The sequence below is a fragment of the Notolepis coatsorum genome (genome assembly GCF_963971535.1).
Source record: "Notolepis coatsorum genome assembly, chromosome: 4".
NCBI lineage: Eukaryota > Metazoa > Chordata > Actinopteri > Aulopiformes > Paralepididae > Notolepis > Notolepis coatsorum.
Window position 1 is genome coordinate 190,885,281 of NC_140168.1, and position 21,781 is coordinate 190,907,061.

At 42.6% G+C, this 21,781-nt stretch overlaps 1 protein-coding gene across 1 annotated transcript in view; it reads right to left on the bottom strand.

Annotated features, from left to right (window-relative positions):
• arap2 (ArfGAP with RhoGAP domain, ankyrin repeat and PH domain 2) overlaps window positions 1-21,781 on the bottom strand; it is a gene marked incomplete at its 3' end in the record, with an annotated part of 497,512 nt that overhangs the window by 460,794 nt on the left and 14,937 nt on the right. The window contains 1 exon segment of the mRNA XM_084312192.1: window positions 18,730-18,812. Within this exon segment, the coding sequence (XP_084168318.1) occupies window positions 18,730-18,812 (83 nt within the window).

Sequence of the window (21,781 nt, forward strand, 5' to 3'; positions counted from 1 at the left end):
AGTATATGGTGTACAGTATATGTTGTGTACAGTATATGGTGTGTACAGTATATGGTGTGTACAGTGTACAGTATATGTTGTGTATATGCCCGCTTCGATTGTGCAATAATACAAAATAATAAAATAGACATAATAAACAGGTATAAAAATACATAAAGCATATACCTTTACTCTCCTCTGGACCATGTCTGTAGGTTGAAGGACCCCTGGGTGGACGGTGGAGCACGCAGACACCTAGACAGAATAGAAATTAATCATCCACAGGGAAATTTTACACTACAAATCGCTCACAGTAGAGGGTACATGGTGTGTACAGTATATGTTGTGTACAGTGTGTACAGTATATGGTGTGTACAGTGTGTACAGTATATGGTGTGTACAGTGTGTACAGTATATGTTGTGTACAGTGTGTACAGTATATGTTGTGTACAGTATATGTTTACAGTGTGTACAGTATATGTTGTGTACAGTATATGGTGTACAGTGTGTACAGTATATGTTGTGTACAGTATGTACAGTATGTGTTGTGTACAGTATGTACAGTATATGTTGTGTACAGTGTGTACAGTATATGTTGTGTACAGTATATGTTGTTGTGTATAGTATGTGTTGTGTACAGTATATGTTGTGTACAGTATGTGTTGTGTACAGTGTGTGTTGTGTACAGTGTGTACAGTATATGTTGTGTACAGTATGTGTTGTGTACAGTGTGTGTTGTGTACAGTGTGTACAGTATATGGTGTGTACAGTATGTGTTGTGTACAGTATGTACAGTATATGTTGTGTACAGTATATGTTGTGTACAGTATGTACATTATATGGTGTGTACAGTATATGGTGTGTACAGTGTACAGTATATGTTGTGTACAGTATATGGTGTGTACAGTATATGGTGTGTACAGTGTGTACAGTATATGGTGTGTACAGTGTGTACAGTATATGGTGTGTACAGTGTGTACAGTATATGTTGTGTACAGTATATGTTGTGTACAGTGTGTACAGTATGTGTTGTGTACAGTATATGGTGTGTACAGTGTACAGTATATGGTGTGTACAGTGTACAGTATGTTGTGTACAGTATATGGTGTGTACAGTATATGGTGTGTACAGTGTACAGTATATGGTGTGTACAGTGTACAGTATATGATGTGTACAGTATATGGTGTGTACAGTGTACAGTATATGGTGTGTACAGTATATGGTGTGTACAGTATATGGTGTGTACAGTGTGTACAGTATATGGTGTGTACAGTGTACAGTATATGGTGTGTACAGTATATGGTGTGTACAGTATATGGTGTGTACAGTGTGTACAGTATATGGTGTACAGTGTACAGTATATGGTGTGTACAGTATATGGTGTGTACAGTATATGGTGTGTACAGTATATGTTGTGTACATTGTGTACAGTATATGTTGTGTACAGTGTGTACAGTATATGTTGTGTACAGTATATGTTGTGTACAGTGTGTACAGTATATGTTGTGTACAGTGTGTACAGTATATGTTGTGTACAGTATATGGTGTGTACAGTGTACAGTATATGGTGTGTACAGTATATGGTGTGTACAGTGTGTACAGTATATGGTGTGTACAGTGTGTACAGTATATGTTGTGTACAGTATATGGTGTGTACAGTATATGGTGTGTACAGTGTGTACAGTATATGGTGTGTACAGTGTGTACAGTATATGGTGTGTACAGTGTGTACAGTATATGTTGTGTACAGTGTGTACAGTATATGTTGTGTACAGTATATGTTTACAGTGTGTACAGTATATGTTGTGTACAGTATATGGTGTACAGTGTGTACAGTATATGTTGTGTACAGTATGTACAGTATGCGTTGTGTACAGTATGTACAGTATATGTTGTGTACAGTGTGTACAGTATATGTTGTGTACAGTATATGTTGTTGTGTATAGTATGTGTTGTGTACAGTATATGTTATGTACAGTATGTGTTGTGTACAGTGTGTGTTGTGTACAGTGTGTACAGTATATGTTGTGTACAGTATGTGTTGTGTACAGTGTGTGTTGTGTACAGTGTGTACAGTATGGTGTGTACAGTGTGTGTTGTGTACAGTGTGTACAGTATATGTTGTGTACAGTATATGTTGTGTACAGTATGTACATTATATGGTGTGTACAGTGTGTACAGTATATGATGTGTACAGTGTACAGTATATGGTGTGTACAGTGTGTACAGTATATGGTGTGTACAGTATATGGTGTGTACAGTGTGTACAGTATATGGTTTGTACAGTGTGTACAGTATATGTTGTGTACAGTGTGTACAGTATATGTTGTGTGTGTACAGTGTGTACAGTATATGTTGTGTACAGTATATGTTGTGTACAGTATATGTTGTGTACAGTATATGGTGTGTACAGTATATGGTGTGTACAGTGTACAGTATATGTTGTGTATATGCCCGCTTCGATTGTGCAATAATACAAAATAATAAAATAGACATAATAAACAGGTATAAAAATACATAAAGCATATACCTTTACTCTCCTCTGGACCATGTCTGTAGGTTGAAGGACCCCTGGGTGGACGGTGGAGCACGCAGACACCTAGACAGAATAGAAATTAATCATCCACAGGGAAATTTTACACTACAAATCGCTCACAGTAGAGGGTACATGGTGTGTACAGTATATGTTGTGTACAGTGTGTACAGTATATGGTGTGTACAGTGTGTACAGTATATGGTGTGTACAGTGTGTACAGTATATGTTGTGTACAGTGTGTACAGTATATGTTGTGTACAGTATATGTTTACAGTGTGTACAGTATATGTTGTGTACAGTATATGGTGTACAGTGTGTACAGTATATGTTGTGTACAGTATGTACAGTATGTGTTGTGTACAGTATGTACAGTATATGTTGTGTACAGTGTGTACAGTATATGTTGTGTACAGTATATGTTGTTGTGTATAGTATGTGTTGTGTACAGTATATGTTGTGTACAGTATGTGTTGTGTACAGTGTGTGTTGTGTACAGTGTGTACAGTATATGTTGTGTACAGTATGTGTTGTGTACAGTGTGTGTTGTGTACAGTGTGTACAGTATATGGTGTGTACAGTATGTGTTGTGTACAGTATGTACAGTATATGTTGTGTACAGTATATGTTGTGTACAGTATGTACATTATATGGTGTGTACAGTATATGGTGTGTACAGTGTACAGTATATGGTGTGTACAGTGTGTACAGTATATGTTGTGTACAGTATATGGTGTGTACAGTATATGGTGTGTACAGTGTGTACAGTATATGGTGTGTACAGTGTGTACAGTATATGGTGTGTACAGTGTGTACAGTATATGTTGTGTACAGTATATGTTGTGTACAGTGTGTACAGTATGTGTTGTGTACAGTATATGGTGTGTACAGTGTACAGTATATGGTGTGTACAGTGTACAGTATGTTGTGTACAGTATATGGTGTGTACAGTATATGGTGTGTACAGTGTACAGTATATGGTGTGTACAGTGTACAGTATATGGTGTGTACAGTATATGGTGTGTACAGTGTACAGTATATGGTGTGTACAGTATATGGTGTGTACAGTATATGGTGTGTACAGTGTGTACAGTATATGGTGTGTACAGTGTACAGTATATGGTGTGTACAGTATATGGTGTGTACAGTATATGGTGTGTACAGTGTGTACAGTATATGGTGTACAGTGTACAGTATATGGTGTGTACAGTATATGGTGTGTACAGTATATGGTGTGTACAGTATATGTTGTGTACATTGTGTACAGTATATGTTGTGTACAGTGTGTACAGTATATGTTGTGTACAGTATATGTTGTGTACAGTGTGTACAGTATATGTTGTGTACAGTGTGTACAGTATATGTTGTGTACAGTATATGGTGTGTACAGTGTACAGTATATGGTGTGTACAGTATATGGTGTGTACAGTGTGTACAGTATATGGTGTGTACAGTGTGTACAGTATATGTTGTGTACAGTATATGGTGTGTACAGTATATGGTGTGTACAGTGTGTACAGTATATGGTGTGTACAGTGTGTACAGTATATGGTGTGTACAGTGTGTAGAGTATATGGTGTGTACAGTATATGGTGTGTACAGTGTACAGTATATGGTGTGTACAGTGTACAGTATATGGTGTGTACAGTGTACAGTATATGGTGTGTACAGTGTGTACAGTATATGTTGTGTACAGTATATGGTGTGTACAGTATGTACAGTATATGGTGTGTACAGTGTGTACAGTATATGTTGTGTACAGTATGTAGAGTATATGGTGTGTACAGTGTGTACAGTATATGTTGTGTACAGTATATGTTGTGTACAGTGTACAGTATATGGTGTGTACAGTATATGGTGTGCACAGTATGTATAGTATATGGTGTGTACAGATAGCTGAAGCAGATAGCTGAAGCAGATAGGCTCTCTGAAGCAGATAGCTGAAGCAGATAGGCTATCTGAAGCAGATAGCTGAAGCAGATAGGCTCTCTGAAGCAGATAGCTGAAGCAGATAGCTGAAGCAGATAGCTGAAGCAGATAGGCTCTCTGAAGCAGATAGCTGAAGCAGATAGCTGAAGCAGATAGGCTCTCTGAAGCAGTTGCTGAAGCAGATGGGCTCTCTGAAGCAGATAGCTGAAGCAGTTGGGCTCTCTGAAGCAGATAGCTGAAGCAGATGGGCTCTCTGAAGCAGATAGCTGAAGCAGATAGCTGAAGCAGATAGGCTCTCTGAAGCAGATAGCTGAAGCAGATAGCTGAAGCAGATAGGCTCTCTGAAGCAGATAGCTGAAGCAGATAGCTGAAGCAGATAGGCTCTCTGAAGCAGATAGCTGAAGCAGATAGGCTCTCTGAAGCAGATAGCTGAAGCAGATAGGCTCTCTGAAGTGTACAGTATATGGTGTGCACAGTATGTATAGTATATGGTGTGTACAGATAGCTGAAGCAGATAGCTGAAGCAGATAGCTGAAGCAGTTAGCCTCTCTGAAGCAGATAGCTGAAGCAGATAGGCTCTCTGAAGCAGATAGGCTCTCTGAAGCAGATAGCTGAAGCAGATAGGCTCTCTGAAGCAGATAGCTGAAGCAGATAGGCTCTCTGAAGCAGATAGCTGAAGCAGATAGCTGAAGCAGATAGGCTCTCTGAAGCAGTTGCTGAAGCAGATGGGCTCTCTGAAGCAGATAGCTGAAGCAGTTGGGCTCTCTGAAGCAGATAGCTGAAGCAGATGGGCTCTCTGAAGCAGATAGCTGAAGCAGATAGCTGAAGCAGATAGCTGAAGCAGATAGGCTCTCTGAAGCAGATAGCTGAAGCAGATAGCTGAAGCAGATAGGCTCTCTGAAGCAGATAGCTGAAGCAGATAGCTGAAGCAGATAGGCTCTCTGAAGCAGATAGCTGAAGCAGATAGGCTCTCTGAAGCAGATAGCTGAAGCAGATAGGCTCTCTGAAGTGTACAGTATATGGTGTGCACAGTATGTATAGTATATGGTGTGTACAGATAGCTGAAGCAGATAGCTGAAGCAGATAGCTGAAGCAGTTAGCCTCTCTGAAGCAGATAGCTGAAGCAGATAGGCTCTCTGAAGCAGATAGGCTCTCTGAAGCAGATAGCTGAAGCAGATAGGCTCTCTGAAGCAGATAGCTGAAGCAGATAGGCTCTCTGAAGCAGATAGCTGAAGCAGATAGGCTCTCTGAAGCAGATAGCTGAAGCAGATAGGCTCTCTGAAGCAGATAGCTGAAGCAGATAGGCTCTCTGAAGCAGATAGCTGAAGCAGATAGGCTCTCTGAAGCAGATAGCTGAAGCAGATAGCTGAAGCAGATAGGCTCTCTGAAGCAGATAGCTGAAGCAGATAGCTGAAGCAGATAGGCTCTCTGAAGCAGTTGCTGAAGCAGATGGGCTCTCTGAAGCAGATAGCTGAAGCAGTTGGGCTCTCTGAAGCAGATAGCTGAAGCAGATGGGCTCTCTGAAGCAGATAGCTGAAGCAGATAGCTGAAGCAGATAGCTGAAGCAGATAGGCTCTCTGAAGCAGATAGCTGAAGCAGATAGCTGAAGCAGATAGGCTCTCTGAAGCAGATAGCTGAAGCAGATAGCTGAAGCAGATAGGCTCTCTGAAGCAGATAGCTGAAGCAGATAGGCTCTCTGAAGCAGATAGCTGAAGCAGATAGGCTCTCTGAAGTGTACAGTATATGGTGTGCACAGTATGTATAGTATATGGTGTGTACAGATAGCTGAAGCAGATAGCTGAAGCAGATAGCTGAAGCAGTTAGCCTCTCTGAAGCAGATAGCTGAAGCAGATAGGCTCTCTGAAGCAGATAGGCTCTCTGAAGCAGATAGCTGAAGCAGATAGGCTCTCTGAAGCAGATAGCTGAAGCAGATAGGCTCTCTGAAGCAGATAGCTGAAGCAGATAGGCTCTCTGAAGCAGATAGCTGAAGCAGATAGGCTCTCTGAAGCAGATAGCTGAAGCAGATAGGCTCTCTGAAGCAGATAGCTGAAGCAGATAGGCTCTCTGAAGCAGATAGCTGAAGCAGATAGCTGAAGCAGATAGGCTCTCTGAAGCAGATAGCTGAAGCAGATAGCTGAAGCAGATAGGCTCTCTGAAGCAGATAGCTGAAGCAGATAGGCTCTCTGAAGCAGATAGCTGAAGCAGATGGGCTCTCTGAAGCAGATAGCTGAAGCAGTTGGGCTCTCTGAAGCAGATAGCTGAAGCAGATAGGCTCTCTGAAGCAGATAGCTGAAGCAGATAGGCTCTCTGAAGCAGATAGGCTCTCTGAAGCAGATAGCTGAAGCAGATAGCTGAAGCAGATGGGCTCTCTGAAGCAGATAGCTGAAGCAGATGGGCTCTCTGAAGCAGATATCTGGGTATTTCTTAAGTAAAGTAACTGTGTACTTGTTCCACCACTGATATAGAATCAGATTTCGCAGTGACTCACCAGTTCTCTGGGCTCCAGTGGGTGTTCTGGGGACTGCGGTGGATCACCTCCCCGTGGATCAGAACCACTGCACCTGGAGAGAGAGAGAAATGGATGGATGGATTAGTTGTATGACCGATTGCATGTGTAGTGTATTTGCCCATCATTGTCCAGGTTTGGTTGTCGAGTAACAATTTTTTTTAGATTGAATTTAAAAGATGGAAATGATGTACAATCTCGTATGGTCAGTGGTAGATCATTCCAGATTAAACATCCCTGGACTGAGAGGGTGTTTTTAGCAAAGGCGGTTTGCCGGCCGGGCACTTCGCAATCCCCTCTAGTGCTGAATCCTCTATCGGGCTTCCTTTCTATGAATTCCCTCAGAGGGGGCGGGCACAGACCATGTAGGGTCTTGTAAATAACAATAGCATGTTTAAAAAAATTAAATTGGCAAAACTAAAAAAAATGGTACCTCTGAAGAATCTGACAGTGGTGATATGAGTGAGGTTTCTTATGGAATACTTTAAAGGGGAGATGAAGCGTTAAACAATATGAGCCTAGTTTGTTTGTTGTGTACCTTGGGTAAGACATGGTCCTATAATCAAATGTGAAATCCTGCTTATTTGTCTGAAAACTCAAATGTAATTTCCCCGTTTTTGCCATGGGGGCCGCCATTTTAGATATAGCTGGATGGTGACGTCACGGTAATGGTTTGGGCTGGGTCCGGTTTAGAGTGCCGGTTAGATAGCTACGTAAATATGGAGTGTCGTGAAAGTCAGTCAGTAAATTGTCAACCAAATGTAACGTTACCTACAGAAAAAAAATATATTATATAATTATACTATTGTATTATCTGCGAGACATCCAGTCTGAGTCAGAGCGATAGTTCAACTTGACTAACAGGGTGAAGTAGGTAGGTATCAGTTTCCTTTTTTTCCTCCCTCAATAATGTTATTTATGTACGTTATCATTATGTAAACTAGGGATGCACGATAATTATCGGGCCGATATCAGCAATTATGACATCATCCCGATAACGGTGATAGCTCCGATAATATAATATATTTTTTGGTAAAAAAAAATGCGGTGCGGGTGAATTGGGATGAAGGGCGTTTGTTTTTACTGTAGGCTCCTCCCGTTTTGCCAGTACTGTGGTACGACTGATAGCGTGTGGTTTAGGAAGAGGGCGTTTTACACAAATCCAGCACTCCCATTCTTGGCTGTGACGTAGCCACGTAAGTTTCAGAAGCAGCCCGGATGTAAACAAAGATGGCGTCAGTAGTGTGGGAATAGTTTTAGAGGAAAAAAGTTCACTTGCTATTTGTAACAAATGCAATGCAGAAGTTCCATGAGGAGGGAAACGGGCAACAACTTATAATACATCCAACCTAACAAGTCACCTGCAACATCACCACCGCTACGATGGTGTGTTAAAAGCCTACGACGACACGCAAATCTAGCCCCTTTCATGACTGTGATGCAACCCTTGGTTGAATACGCAGTCACTTATTGCTCTGTAGTAGCCAGGTTAATTTGCACCACCAAGCACTGCTTAAAAGCTAGCGGCTTGAGCCCTTGGGTCATTTCTGTCAAACTTCTTTAATTTAGCAAACGCCTCGTCAATAGGTACAATCGCTGCGGGTTCCTTTGTAGCTGGCTTTGGATTCACAGCAGCTTTACGGTGGTGATGTTGCAGGTGACTTGTTAGGTTGGATGTATTATAAGTTATTGACGGATTGTGAATTTTCTGATTCAAATTATATTTATTTGGAAAAACTGTTGTCTTGGCTTTTTTTTGTTCATAACGCTCATGTCATGATAAATCTGGTTAGGTCAAAACTACAGGAATATACATTTAAAAAAAATATTATAATACAATAAATATCGGTTATCGGTATCGGCCTTGAGGAGCAGAAAGTTATCGGTATCGGGGTCAAAAAATCAATATCGTGCACCCCTAATGTAAACAAATGCACATATGGATTGTTTGCTGCAACGTTTCTGAATGAATTGAAGCATTAATAAATAAGCAGATAATTAAATTAGATGTCCATAACATTTGTGTTTTTAATTAGCATAGCCTAAATAAATATGAATTCAAGAAGTTAAATACTGAATTAATGACACATTTATTAACAGGCTGAAAGTTAAAACGAAAAAAAAAAAAATTAGCCTATTTAATAGGCTAAACACTGCATAAAATATAGGCCAAGCGGTGGTAAAAGGCAACTTTTTCTTTTAGGCTATAGCCTTTTAAAACAGGCTAAACTTCGTTTTGGCTTCTTGAGTTCACATTTCTTTGGTTTGCAGTGGTGCATCTGCCGGCCAATGTTCCGAGACATATTACATTTTATTTGTTAGGCTATTTGAATACACCAGCCCTAAATGGTGGATTCAAATAGCCTAACAATTATACAAATATATAAATATGTCTCAGAACATTGGCGGGGACACTGGACAGCCAGCTGAAGCGCGCCGTGGGCCATACATCCCAAACGTTGTAATCCTGCGTCTTGACCACGTTTCGGGCATTGGAGTATGACATGAATATTTTCTTTCGGAATATGCCACATCTGGAACATATTCTCGAATGCTGTTGCCATGCCAGCACTGCAGCAGTATGGGCAGGGATTAAAGCAAAAAACTAAATCACCTGACTGAACTTTTTTTCAGGCCAAGTCATATTCTTATTTTAACCTCCACTGAATTTTTTTTTAATAGCGTTAGCGTTTTAAGGGAGCCTACTTGTTTCGGTTTCGTGGATAATCCAATGTACAGTTACCCCCCCCCCCCTCCCACCCAACCACCTCCAATGTACAGCCCCCCCCCCCCCCCTCCTCCAATGTACAGTTTCTTCGTCAAATGTATATACTCTTTTTTTAGACTCTTATTGTATCACAAACAATACTGTATTTGTAAATCTGGTATGTCATAAATGTATAGATGTAGCAGTATTGTCTATCTGTATGTCATGTATGTCATATGTTATGATGAATTGAAAATGGGGGACTCTCTGAAGCTTTCTGCTTTGCCTGCCCCGCTAAGCCAATGCGAAGGACGAGGGGGGCTGTGCTTCCTGTTCTGCCCCCTTGCAAATGGGTGTAGCATTCCCTGAGGGGGAGGAGCTGCGCATTATATGGCTTTTTTTGCTTACCTTGCTTCCTCTAGAACTTTGCGAACTCCAAAAGCGGTACTGCTGGTTCTGGTGAGGGGAGGTACTCACTGTACACTGTTCAAGATGGACATGCAGCTGTAAAATAAGAAAAGAGAAAGTTAGTGAGAAAAACATTAAAGAGGAACTACATGCAATTTCACAATTTATTCCTTCAGTTATACCTCTGTACAATTGAACATACAAGTACAAAAATATTAGTGAACATGAAAAAAAACTCCAACTCTCACTGAAGCTGCTCAATAGACAATGAATTTTGAAATATGTTATAGGTGACACTGAGCACCCAGGTGAATGTTCTGAGTTCGTAGGTACATGTTCTACTATAGAATAAAGATAATTTGGATATAAAAAAAAGTAAACAAAAGTTCTGTGGGTCCAGACTTTATACTTGATGACATCACAGGTTTGATTCTTACTTCTCAATTTTCTGGTTTGGGAGAGAAACCCAAATGAATGAATTGAAAATGGGGGACCCTGATGTAAACAAGACGAACGTCTTTCTCTGGTCTGCATCCCCTTAACAATTGTGTGTATTGAGCTGTACTGTATTGTACCCATTCTGCAATCTGTTAATAACAATCAATCAATCAATCAATCAATATTTAACAGATTGCAGAATGGGTACAATACAGTACGGCTCAATACACACAATTGTAGCGCTTCCTGCCGGGGGGTCTTGGACTGGCTGCTCGACCACCTCCCTGACCAGGCCGAAGTCAGTGACCAGGGCATCCCGGCCTTGCGACGTCACCCTGATCAGACAGTTCTGGAAGGTAGAGAATAAAATGGACAATAGTTGTTAATATTATTGTCAGCGATGATGAACAGGAAGTTTCAAGTTCAAGTTTCTTTATTAGTTGTCATACAAGAATACAGAATACTTTTATATGAAATGCTTTCCCTATTGTTAACATGTAGGAACAATTAGATCTGAAATTAGTTTAAAAACGGTTGCACTGTGGGGACAATTTAAAAGTACAGTAGATTACAGTAGATTTCATTATCTGTTCTTATGCATGCATTTGAAAGATAATATATGTATATATTATATATATGTCCCACACAACCCCACCCAACCTCCTCCTATGCACAGTTTTTAACGTCAAATGTATATACTCCCTTTTCTGGACTCTTTTTGTATCACAAACAGTACTGTATTTGCAAATCTGGTATGTCATAAATGTATAGATGTAGCAGGACTGTCTATCTGTATGTCATATATGTCCTGATGAATTGAAAATGGGGGACCCTGATGTAAACAAGACGAAAGTCTTTCTCTGGTCTGCATCCCCTTAACAATTGTGTGTATTGAGCTGTACTGTATTACATCAATCAATCAAAACAAACACATTGCTGTGACTTGTTTTTAACATGGAAATTAGCTTACAGTCTTCTCCAGAAAAAGACAAGAAGATAGATACCAGTTTCCTCTCTGTGCGTTCAGTAGAAAGCTATCTGGCTGCACGTTAGCCTTAGCTTAGCACAATGAATGGAAGCGGACATGACCGGTTAGCCTAGGCATTGTCCAACTAACACCGCTCCCGAAGGCTAACTGGTCATGTTCGCTTCCATTCATTGTGCTAAGCTAAGGCTAACATGCAGCCAGATAGCTTTCTACTGAACGCACAGAGAGGAAACTGGTATCTATCTTCTTGTCTCTCTCTGGAGAAGACGATAATAAGCTAATATCCCAAAATGTTGGCGTTCTTTTAACTTGGCTAGTAAATCTGCAGTCTGCGAAACACGTTGCTAGTAATTTAGCTGTGTTATATTAGCCTGGTAGCTACAGGCTAACGTCACGGTGACAATCCTTTTAGCAAACACATGAAACACTATAGCTAGTGTTAATCTACTATAAACTAAACTGAAATTACACCGTTTATATCCAAATGACACAAGCTGTATGCAAGATAAGACTTACATTTCAAATTGGAGCGTGGGTTTATCATCAGATTAATAGAACCTAATCCTCCAACATGCCGCCGACTGTGAAAGGGTTAATTCGGATTTTAGAGGAGTCGAGAGTCGAGACACAAACGCCACAAACTACCCCTCCCCCACACTGCAACTAATGATAATGTTTTCAACCTGTGGGGGAGGGGTGCATGCAGCAGTAGGCTACACAATTTTGAGCTGAGCTGAGTCTTTGAGAGTGGCAGTAGATTGATTGATTGATTGAAAATTTTATTAAGGTGATACTTGGATAGATATCACTTAAACGTTCCCAGCTTGTTATGTACATATAAACTAAGAAAAAATTTATTACAAGTTTTCTGAATTTGATGTTTATATATGCAAATGAGGCACTTCCCACATTAAATATGCACATATCATCCAATCCAATCCACTTTATTTATAAAGCACATTTAAAAACAACAAAGTTGACCAAAGTGCTGTACAAGTCCACAACATAAGATAAAACATAAAACATAAAACATTTTAATAAAAGCACACAATAAAAACAGTACAATGTGTCACATAAAAAGGCAGGTCTCTCAAAAACTGTTTAAAACACCGAAAGCCAGAGCAAATAGATGTGTCTTGAAGCGTGATTTGAACACCTGCAGAGTGGGGGCCTGCCTAACATGCAGTGGCAGCTCATTCCAGAGCGTTGGGGCTGCCACAGCAAAAGTACGGCCCCCCCATAGCTTCAGCCTGGACTTTGGAACGGCCTAGAGGAGCTGGTCAGAGGACCTGAGGGACCTTGGAGGAACATAAGGTTCCAGCAGGTCCGAGAGGTACCCCGGTGCCAAGCTGTCCAAACATGTTCCTCTGTCTCCTCCGTGTATAAACATGTTAGCTACAGCCAAAGGTCACACTTGTCTCCCAGTCACACAAGTCTCCCAGTCACACAAGTCTCCAAGTCACACAAGTCACACAAGTCTCCCAGTCACACAAGTCTCCCGAGTCTCCCAGTCACACAAGTCTCCCAGTCACACAAGTCTCCAAGTCATACAAGTCACACGAGTCTCCCAGTCACACAAGTCTCCAAGTCACACAAGTCTCCAAGTCATACAAGTCACACGAGTCTCCCAGTCACACAAGTCTCCAAGTCACACGAGTCTCCCAGTCACACAAGTCTCCCGAGTCTCCCAGTCACACAAGTCTCCCAGTCACACAAGTCTCCAAGTCATACAAGTCACACGAGTCTCCCAGTCACACAAGTCTCCAAGTCACACAAGTCTCCAAGTCATACAAGTCACACGAGTCTCCCAGTCACACAAGTCTCCAAGTCACACAAGTCACACAAGTCTCCCAGTCACACAAGTCTCCAAGTCACACAAGTCACACGAGTCTCCCAGTCACACAAGTCTCCCAGTCACACAAGTCTCCCAGTCACACAAGTCTCCAAGTCACACAAATCTTCCAGTCACACAAGTCTCCCAGTCACACAAGTCGCCCAGTCACACAAGTCTCCCGAGTCTCCCAGTCACACAAGTCTCCAAGTCACACAAGTCTCCCAGTCACACAAGTCTCCCAGTCACACAAGTCTCCAAGTCACACAAGTCACATGAGTCTCCCAGTCACACAAGTCTCCAAGTCACACAAGTCTCCCAGTCACACAAGTCTCCAAGTCATACAAGTCACACGAGTCTCCCAGTCACACAAGTCTCCAAGTCACACGAGTCTCCCAGTCACAAGTATCCTAGTCACACGAGTCTCCCAGTCACACAAGTCTCCCGAGTCTCCCAGTCACACAAGTCTCCAAGTCACATGAGTCTCTCAGTCACACAAGTGTCCAAGTCACACAAGTCTCCCAGTCACACAAGTCTCCCAGTCACACAAGTCTCCAAGTCACACAAGTCACACAAGTCTCCCAGTCACACAAGTCTCCAAGTCACACAAGTCACACGAGTCTCCCAGTCACACGAGTCTCCCAGTCACACAAGTCTCCCAGTCACACAAGTCTCCAAGTCACACAAGTCTCCCAGTCACACAAGTCGCTATAGTCTACATTACAGCGCTAGCCAGGGCTAACTCATGTTGTTAGTGGTAGCCTGTAGGAGCTCTATAGTATACATTACAGCGCTAGCCAGGGCTAACTCATGTTGTTAGTGGTAGCCTGTAGGAGCTATATAGAGTCTACATTACAGCACTAGCCAGGGCTAACTCATGTTGTTAGTGTTAGCCTGTAGGAGCTATATAGTCTACATTACGGCGCTAGCCAGGGCTAACTCATGTTGTTAGTGTTAGCCTGTAGGAGCTATATAGTCTACATTACAGCACTAGCCAGGGCTAACTCATGTTGTTAGTGGTAGCCTGTAGGACCTATAGAGTCTACTGCACCACAACATCGACAAAGCAACGGTGTTGCAAACACTCTGCCTTTATGCTTCTGCAACATCGACGCACAGCCTAATGTAACATTGTACCCGGTATGTAGCTAGGTTCCCTAGATAGATGACACTTCCCTTCTCAACCAACCCATTGATAACAAGCAGAAGTTGCTGTAGCATGTAGAGGCCTTTAGGCCTTCCCTGCTTTAAAACCTGGTGCGGGCATTTACCTTACCCAGTACCCAGTTTCCTGATGAATTGAAAATGGGGGACCCTGATGTAAACAAGACGAAAGTCTTTCTCTTTACATTACAGCGCTAGCCAGGGTTAACTCATGTTGTTAGTGGTAGCCTGTAGGAGCTATAGTCTACATGGCGGCGCTAGCCAGGGCTAACTCATGTTGTTAGTGGTAGCCTGTAGGAGCTATAGTCTACATTACATGCTAGCCAGGGCTAACTCATGTTGTTAGTGGTAGCCAGTAGGAGCTCTATAGTCTACATGGCGGCGCTAGCCAGGGCTAACTCATGTTGTTAGTGGTAGCCTGTAGGAGCTCTATAGTATACATTACAGCGCTAGCCAGGGCTAACTCATGTTGTTAGTGGTAGCCTGTAGGAGCTATATAGAGTCTACATTACAGCACTAGCCAGGGCTAACTCATGTTGTTAGTGTTAGCCTGTAGGAGCTATATAGTCTACATTACGGCGCTAGCCAGGGCTAACTCATGTTGTTAGTGTTAGCCTGTAGGAGCTATATAGTCTACATTACAGCACTAGCCAGGGCTAACTCATGTTGTTAGTGGTAGCCTGTAGGACCTATAGAGTCTACTGCACCACAACATCGACAAAGCAACGGTGTTGCAAACACTCTGCCTTTATGCTTCTGCAACATCGACGCACAGCCTAATGTAACATTGTACCCGGTATGTAGCTAGGTTCCCTAGATAGATGACACTTCCCTTCTCAACCAACCCATTGATAACAAGCAGAAGTTGCTGTAGCATGTAGAGGCCTTTAGGCCTTCCCTGCTTTAAAACCTGGTGCGGGCATTTACCTTACCCAGTACCCAGTTTCCTGATGAATTGAAAATGGGGGACCCTGATGTAAACAAGACGAAAGTCTTTCTCTGGTCTGCATCCCCTTAACAATTGTGTGTATTGAGCTGTACTGTATTGTACCCATTCTGCAATCTGTTAATAAAGTTTTCAATCAATCAATCAATCAATCAATCAATCAATCAATCAATCAATCAATCAATCAATCAATCAAACCTGTAAGGCCTCCCCCCCCCATCATTTATGTACAATAAAAATAGCAATGGTCCTAAAACATGTTATGTTTTGATGAATTGAAATGGGGGACCCTGATGTAAACAAGACGAAAGTCTTTCTCTGGTCTGCATCCCCTTAACAATTGTGTGTATTGAGCTGTACTGTATTGTACCCATTCTGCAATCTGTTAATAAAATGTTCAATCAATCAACCAAACTCCCCCCTCCCCCATGCTGCTATGATGCCTGAATTTCCTCAAGGGGATCAATAAAGGAATATCTTATCTTATAATTATCTAAATTAATAACAAACTGTTAATTATGACTATTGTAAACAATAGTCTTTCTCTGGTCTGCATCCCCTTAACAATTGTGTGTATTGAGCTGTACTGTATTGTACCCATTCTGCAATCTGTTAATAAAATGTTCAATCAATCATCCAAACTCCCCCCTCCCCCATGCTGCTATGATGCCTGAATTTCCTCAAGGGGATCAATAAAGGAATATCTTATCTTATAATTATCTAAATGAATAACAAACTGTTAATTATGACTATTGTAAACAAGACAAATGTCTTTCTCTGGTCTGCATCCCATTAAAAATTGTGTGTATTGAGCCGTACTGTATTGTACCCATTCTGCAATCTGTTAATAAAGTTTTCATTAATTCATTCTCCTTTTGGATTGCCCAGCTGCTGCTAGCCTGCTAGCTAGCGTTTTAGCTTGCTAGCCTGCTAGCTAGCATTCATTCTCCTTTACGATTTTGATTATGATGTTCAGCCAAACATTACTTTGCATAATCTATGCAATAGTGTCATTGCATAAAATAGCAGTGCTATAGGCGCCCTCGTTGTATAATAGTATAATTATTATATGCTAGTACTGTACTACACTACCCAGAATGCACGTTAGGTCATGAGCAGCCAATAAAAAAATCCCCTCTCAGACCACGTGAGGTCACTTTTAGCTTGCTAGCCTGCTAGCTAGCGTTTTAGCTCATAGTCATAGATATCTATAGCCTGCTAGCTAGCGTTCATTCTCCTTTACGATTTTGATTATGATGTTCAGCCAAACATTAATTTGCATAATCTATGCAATAGTGTCATTGCATAAGATAGCAGTGCTATAGGCGCCCTCGTTGTATAATAGTAGAATTATTATATGATAGTATTGTACTACACTACCCAGAATGCACGTTAGGTCATGAGCAGCCAATAAAAAAATCCCCTCTCAGACCACGTGAGGTCACGTAGCTAGCAGATGAGTGACAGGTCACGAGCAGCCAATCAAAACAATCCCCTCTCAGACCAACCAATCAAAAATAGTCTCCAAAGGTCCTCACACACATCTGCGCCAAACGCATATTTCCCCCTGCAGTACTCGAGTGTGTCCTGTAGGAATGCTGTAGAGTCGGGTGAAATCAACAATTATACCAGTGTGAGGACCTAGTCTAAAAAATGTATATTAGGGACTTAAAGATCATTTTAAAGTCATCTAAAGTATATTATTTCTGGGGACCAGGAAAAAGTCCTCGCAAGTGGATTTGACCTCACAATGAAGGTTGGCGGAGCATAGTATGTCCTCGCAAGTACCTATAGACATGCACACACACACACACACACACACACACACACACACACACACACACACACACACACACACACACACACACACACACACACACACACACACACACACACACACACACACACACACACACACACACACACACACACACACACACACACACACACACACACACACACACACACACACACACACACACACACACACACACACACACACACACACACACACACACACACACACACACACACACACACACACACACACACACACACACACACACACACACACACACACACACACACACACACACACTTGTGGCCAGGTCTCCTTTGGAAGAGAGCTTTTGAATCTCTTAAAACCGGATGAACCTCTTACCTAATAAAATATGACCAGTCAAGCTAGCTAGGCCTGACCGGGGAACAACGACGGGGAGTCAGTTAGGGACATTCGCTATTGTAGGCCACCACTCCACGTATGGCAAGAAAGGCTAAGTAATAATTTCCACGTGTGTGCTATGTAATGAATAAATAATATTTTATTTAGCTCGCTATGGCTCAGCTCTCTCGGCTCCCTCTGTCTCCTTTCCTCCACCCGTTTGTCCTTCCTCCCTCCCTCCTTTCCCTCCCTCCTTCAAGTGTATCGCTTTTACTTCTCCTTCGCTCCCCTCTCTCGTTCCTCACGGAAGAAAGTCGGAAAGATAGAGAGAGAGATAGTTGCGAAATTGAAGGTAAGCTCGACGAGGAAGGCAGGGAAACTATAGAGTAAAGACGGATAAGGTGTCGAGTCGGGACACAATAGCTGTTGGGCGGGTTTACACAGATGTAGAAATAAGGCCTCCGAAGATGGAGAACGTTTCACCCCCGCGTGAAGATACACTGGCACTGTGAAGATTGATACGGTGCGTTGCGCTCGCGGTTCCTTTGCATAGTGTACCTGCTCGCACACTTCCGGCGAAGCGCAGCCATCAATCTCCTTAGCATGCAGACCGACGCTATCACCAGATCACATCAGACGACGGTCCTGAGAGGACCCCTCCCCCACCGCCACCCCGTCCCCTCCCCCCCTCGCCTCTTGCGCAGGAGATACTGTCACGTATCTTGTGAGGTAAGACACAGGAGTTGACAAAGACAAATGAACACAGCGGGGGGAGGAGAGGCTTGCACCGCGTGTACGACAAGATTGTGTATCGTTAGCAAAGTTAAACAACTTCTACAAGAAAAAACTTCAGAGTGAGCGCTCGCTCGCTGGCTCGCTTGCGCACGGGCAGCGGAAAAACACGCGGGCGGGACATCACCGCGGGATAGGATGAGAGAGAGGGGGGGGGGGGGGAGTGATGCAATCCCTGCGGGACGTGCGTGCGCGCTAACGGGGTGACGCTCTCTCCCACGACACATCCGGCAAACACACACCCCCACCCACCGCCCTTCTTTAATCCGGGCAAAACAACAGGCACCGCCGAATGAAATATTCATAGCAAGACATGAAGCAGGAAGGAGCTGAAAGAACGTGTGTACCTTTCTGAGCGCCGCTCTCACCACTGGGGCCCTGGGAGCCGGGAAGGTGTTCGGGGTTGGCTGTTAGCACCGGCGGTGGGCTCCTGAGGGGGGAGAGAGAGAGAGAGAGAGAGAGAGAGAGAGAGAGAGAGAGAGAGAGAGAGAGAGAGAGAGAGAGAGAGAGAGAGAGAGAGAGAGAGAGGAGAGAGAGAAAAGAAAGGAGAGAAGGAGAGAGAGAGAAAAGAAAGGAGAGAAAGAGAAAAGAAAGGAGAGAGAAAGAAAGGAGAGAGAGAAAAAGAGAGAGAAAAAGAGAGAAAGAGAGCTGTGGATTAGAACCACCACAACCACATGAGAGAACAGCTAGTGTGGTGTACAACATGTAAAGCCCTTTGAAATGCAGCACCGTGGAAGTCAGGAAGTTATAGTCTCGCAATTTTAAAAGTACAGAAATGTACGCAGGGGTTGTAGAACGGCGCGGCGTATCAGCGCCGTTCCCCTCACAGCGAGAAAATCAAACCCCGGCAGAGTTGGCATGATCCTCTCCCCCGTGTTTGCGTGGGTTTCCCCTCCGGTACGCCGTCAAAAGACAAGCGCGCTAGGTGGTACACACTCCTAGGTACACACTCCCGCTGTCGCCCTTGACCGAGGTACCGGCGTCACAACTGCAGTCGGTCCCCGGGCACCGCATTGTGTGGTCGGTCGCCCCGCTTGTTCCTAAATAGTTAGGACGGGTGAAACGCAGAGGACAAATGTCCCCAAGGGGATGAATGAGAGATCATACGTTACATTATCATTAGCGGGACGCAGAATTAAACTAGGTAGGCTTGTGTCCTTAGTGTCGTGTTAAAAGTATCAGATGCATTATGTATTGTGGTGGAAATAAACGTGCTTGGTCCATAGTTGTTGTCATAAGTTTATTAGGTCAATAGGATAATTGGCTTGGGGGGGGGGGGGGGGGGGGGAATCACCAGAGGCCTCACGATACGATATTATCACGATACTTAAGTCACGATACGATATTATTATTGCGATTTATTACCTTTTTTCAACTGCAAAGTAAAACTTTGTCAACATGTTTTATCTAATAAAATAAAGTTTTCAGTCTGTTCATCTCACTTCAATAATTTTTATTGCAGCAAATGGGATTTTCTCAAGCAGACAGATGTCAACACTGTAATCTGTGTTGCATGTACCTGACAAACTGAACTGTTTGTATTACAGTCATTGTTGTGAAGGATCAGATTAAACCGAATATATATATTTATTTATTTATGGATATATATTGAATAGTATTTGTATATCGTTTGATATCCCTTGTATATTCCTTGTACATATACACGGAATATCCCTTTAGTCTACTAATAGCCCATAATAGTTCATTCTCTTATTGGACAAGGACCTGGCGCCAGGGACAAGCCCCTTGGAGCCAAGTTCAATGGTACCGACGAAACATGTCCCTACTAGCCCCGGCTCGGCGCAGGAATACGGCTACCGAAAAGAGAGTGGCACTATTTGTTCACCGTGCATATAAATATGGCGCAAGAAATGTAGAAGCTCTCTTATCCCTTATCCCTTTGTCTTCTACCCAACTAAGTAACAGAACGTGAAGCCTCACCCCACGATACCGCGTGCGGTGTAGTATGGCCTGTTTGGCCTTCGAATAGCATTGAGACCTCGTGCGAATTAATAGCTGAATTGTCAGTTTGGCACCGTATTTCTATTAAGTAATAATAGTCTATTATGTATGGTGCATCGTGCGGTTAGAGTTCTAAAGTGAGCAGCACCCCCATCGCTTCCTCGTGTTATCTAGAGTCTTAACCAGGTTGGGCAGACCACACGTGGCGCTTTCATCCGAGGAGTTCTAGGCGAGGACCGAGTGGACCTGTACATTGGATTACCTACCCGACGACTGCTGAGCCCTATGCGGCATGGAATATATATTTGCTTTGGTACTTTGATTTGTGGAGCGGATAATCGCCAACACCGGTGAGTGTTGGATCTACCCCGAAAGGAGTCAAGGTGAGACGGCGCTCAGACCAGACTGAGGTCGCCTCGCTTCTTCTTCACTGTGGAGCTACAGCTACAGCTACAGCCTACAAGAGAGCCAAGGTGTATTCATCTGTGGATCAAGATTCTACTGCACTGTCTTCTGTACGTGAAGTCTCCCTAGACATCGTTGACCAGACGGGATACTGCCGACGGCTCTCCTACCCCCCCTACCTGCTTACGACCGGGAGGACCCCTACAGTATATCCAGCTATAATCATTAAGTGACCATAGATATAATTCCCTAAGAGCCAGGTTGTATACTTGCTTCCTGCGTAACCAGAGATTGGACATTCAGTGTTGATTTGCCTACGAGTACTCATTTGCCTTACAAGAGCATTCAAATCATAAACGTAATGGTGAATATTATATGTACCTTTTGCTATATATTAAATATTTGATTATTACCTTTGTGTGGACCTGGTTTCATGGTGGGAAAGTGTTCATCATATTTAGATATCGTGTACTGTATGGCCAGTAGTTAAAGTACATAAAGCGGTAGTGGTTTAATGATACCATACTTATCAATACAGTCAGGGAATTGTACCCCTCAGTTACAGTCATATTCCAACTTAACTGAATGCACATGTGTGTGTGTGTGTGTAGGTGTGTGTGTGCGTGGACTACTGTACTATTACAGGTATTGAAATTAACAATGCAACTTCATTTTACAAAAAAAATTATAAAATAAAAAATAAAATAAAATAATTATAAAATATCGATACTTGGCGTCCTTGTATACAGTATAAATCTATGGACATATTCAAATATAAGGCCTATATAATTTACTGCTCAATTATACTTCCTTACATCGGGGTGTAAAGGTACACGTATCCGTACCGAACCGCTTCAGTGTGTACCGTACCGTACCGAACGGCTGTGTAGTGTACCGAACAAATACAACGGTATGTTAACCACTAACCACTAGTCATTTGCTTTTGGTTTTCAAATAAATGGTTTGTATAGCTATTTTTTAGTACAATTATTTATATTTTTGTTCAATTTGTAGCTCAATTTGATAAGAATA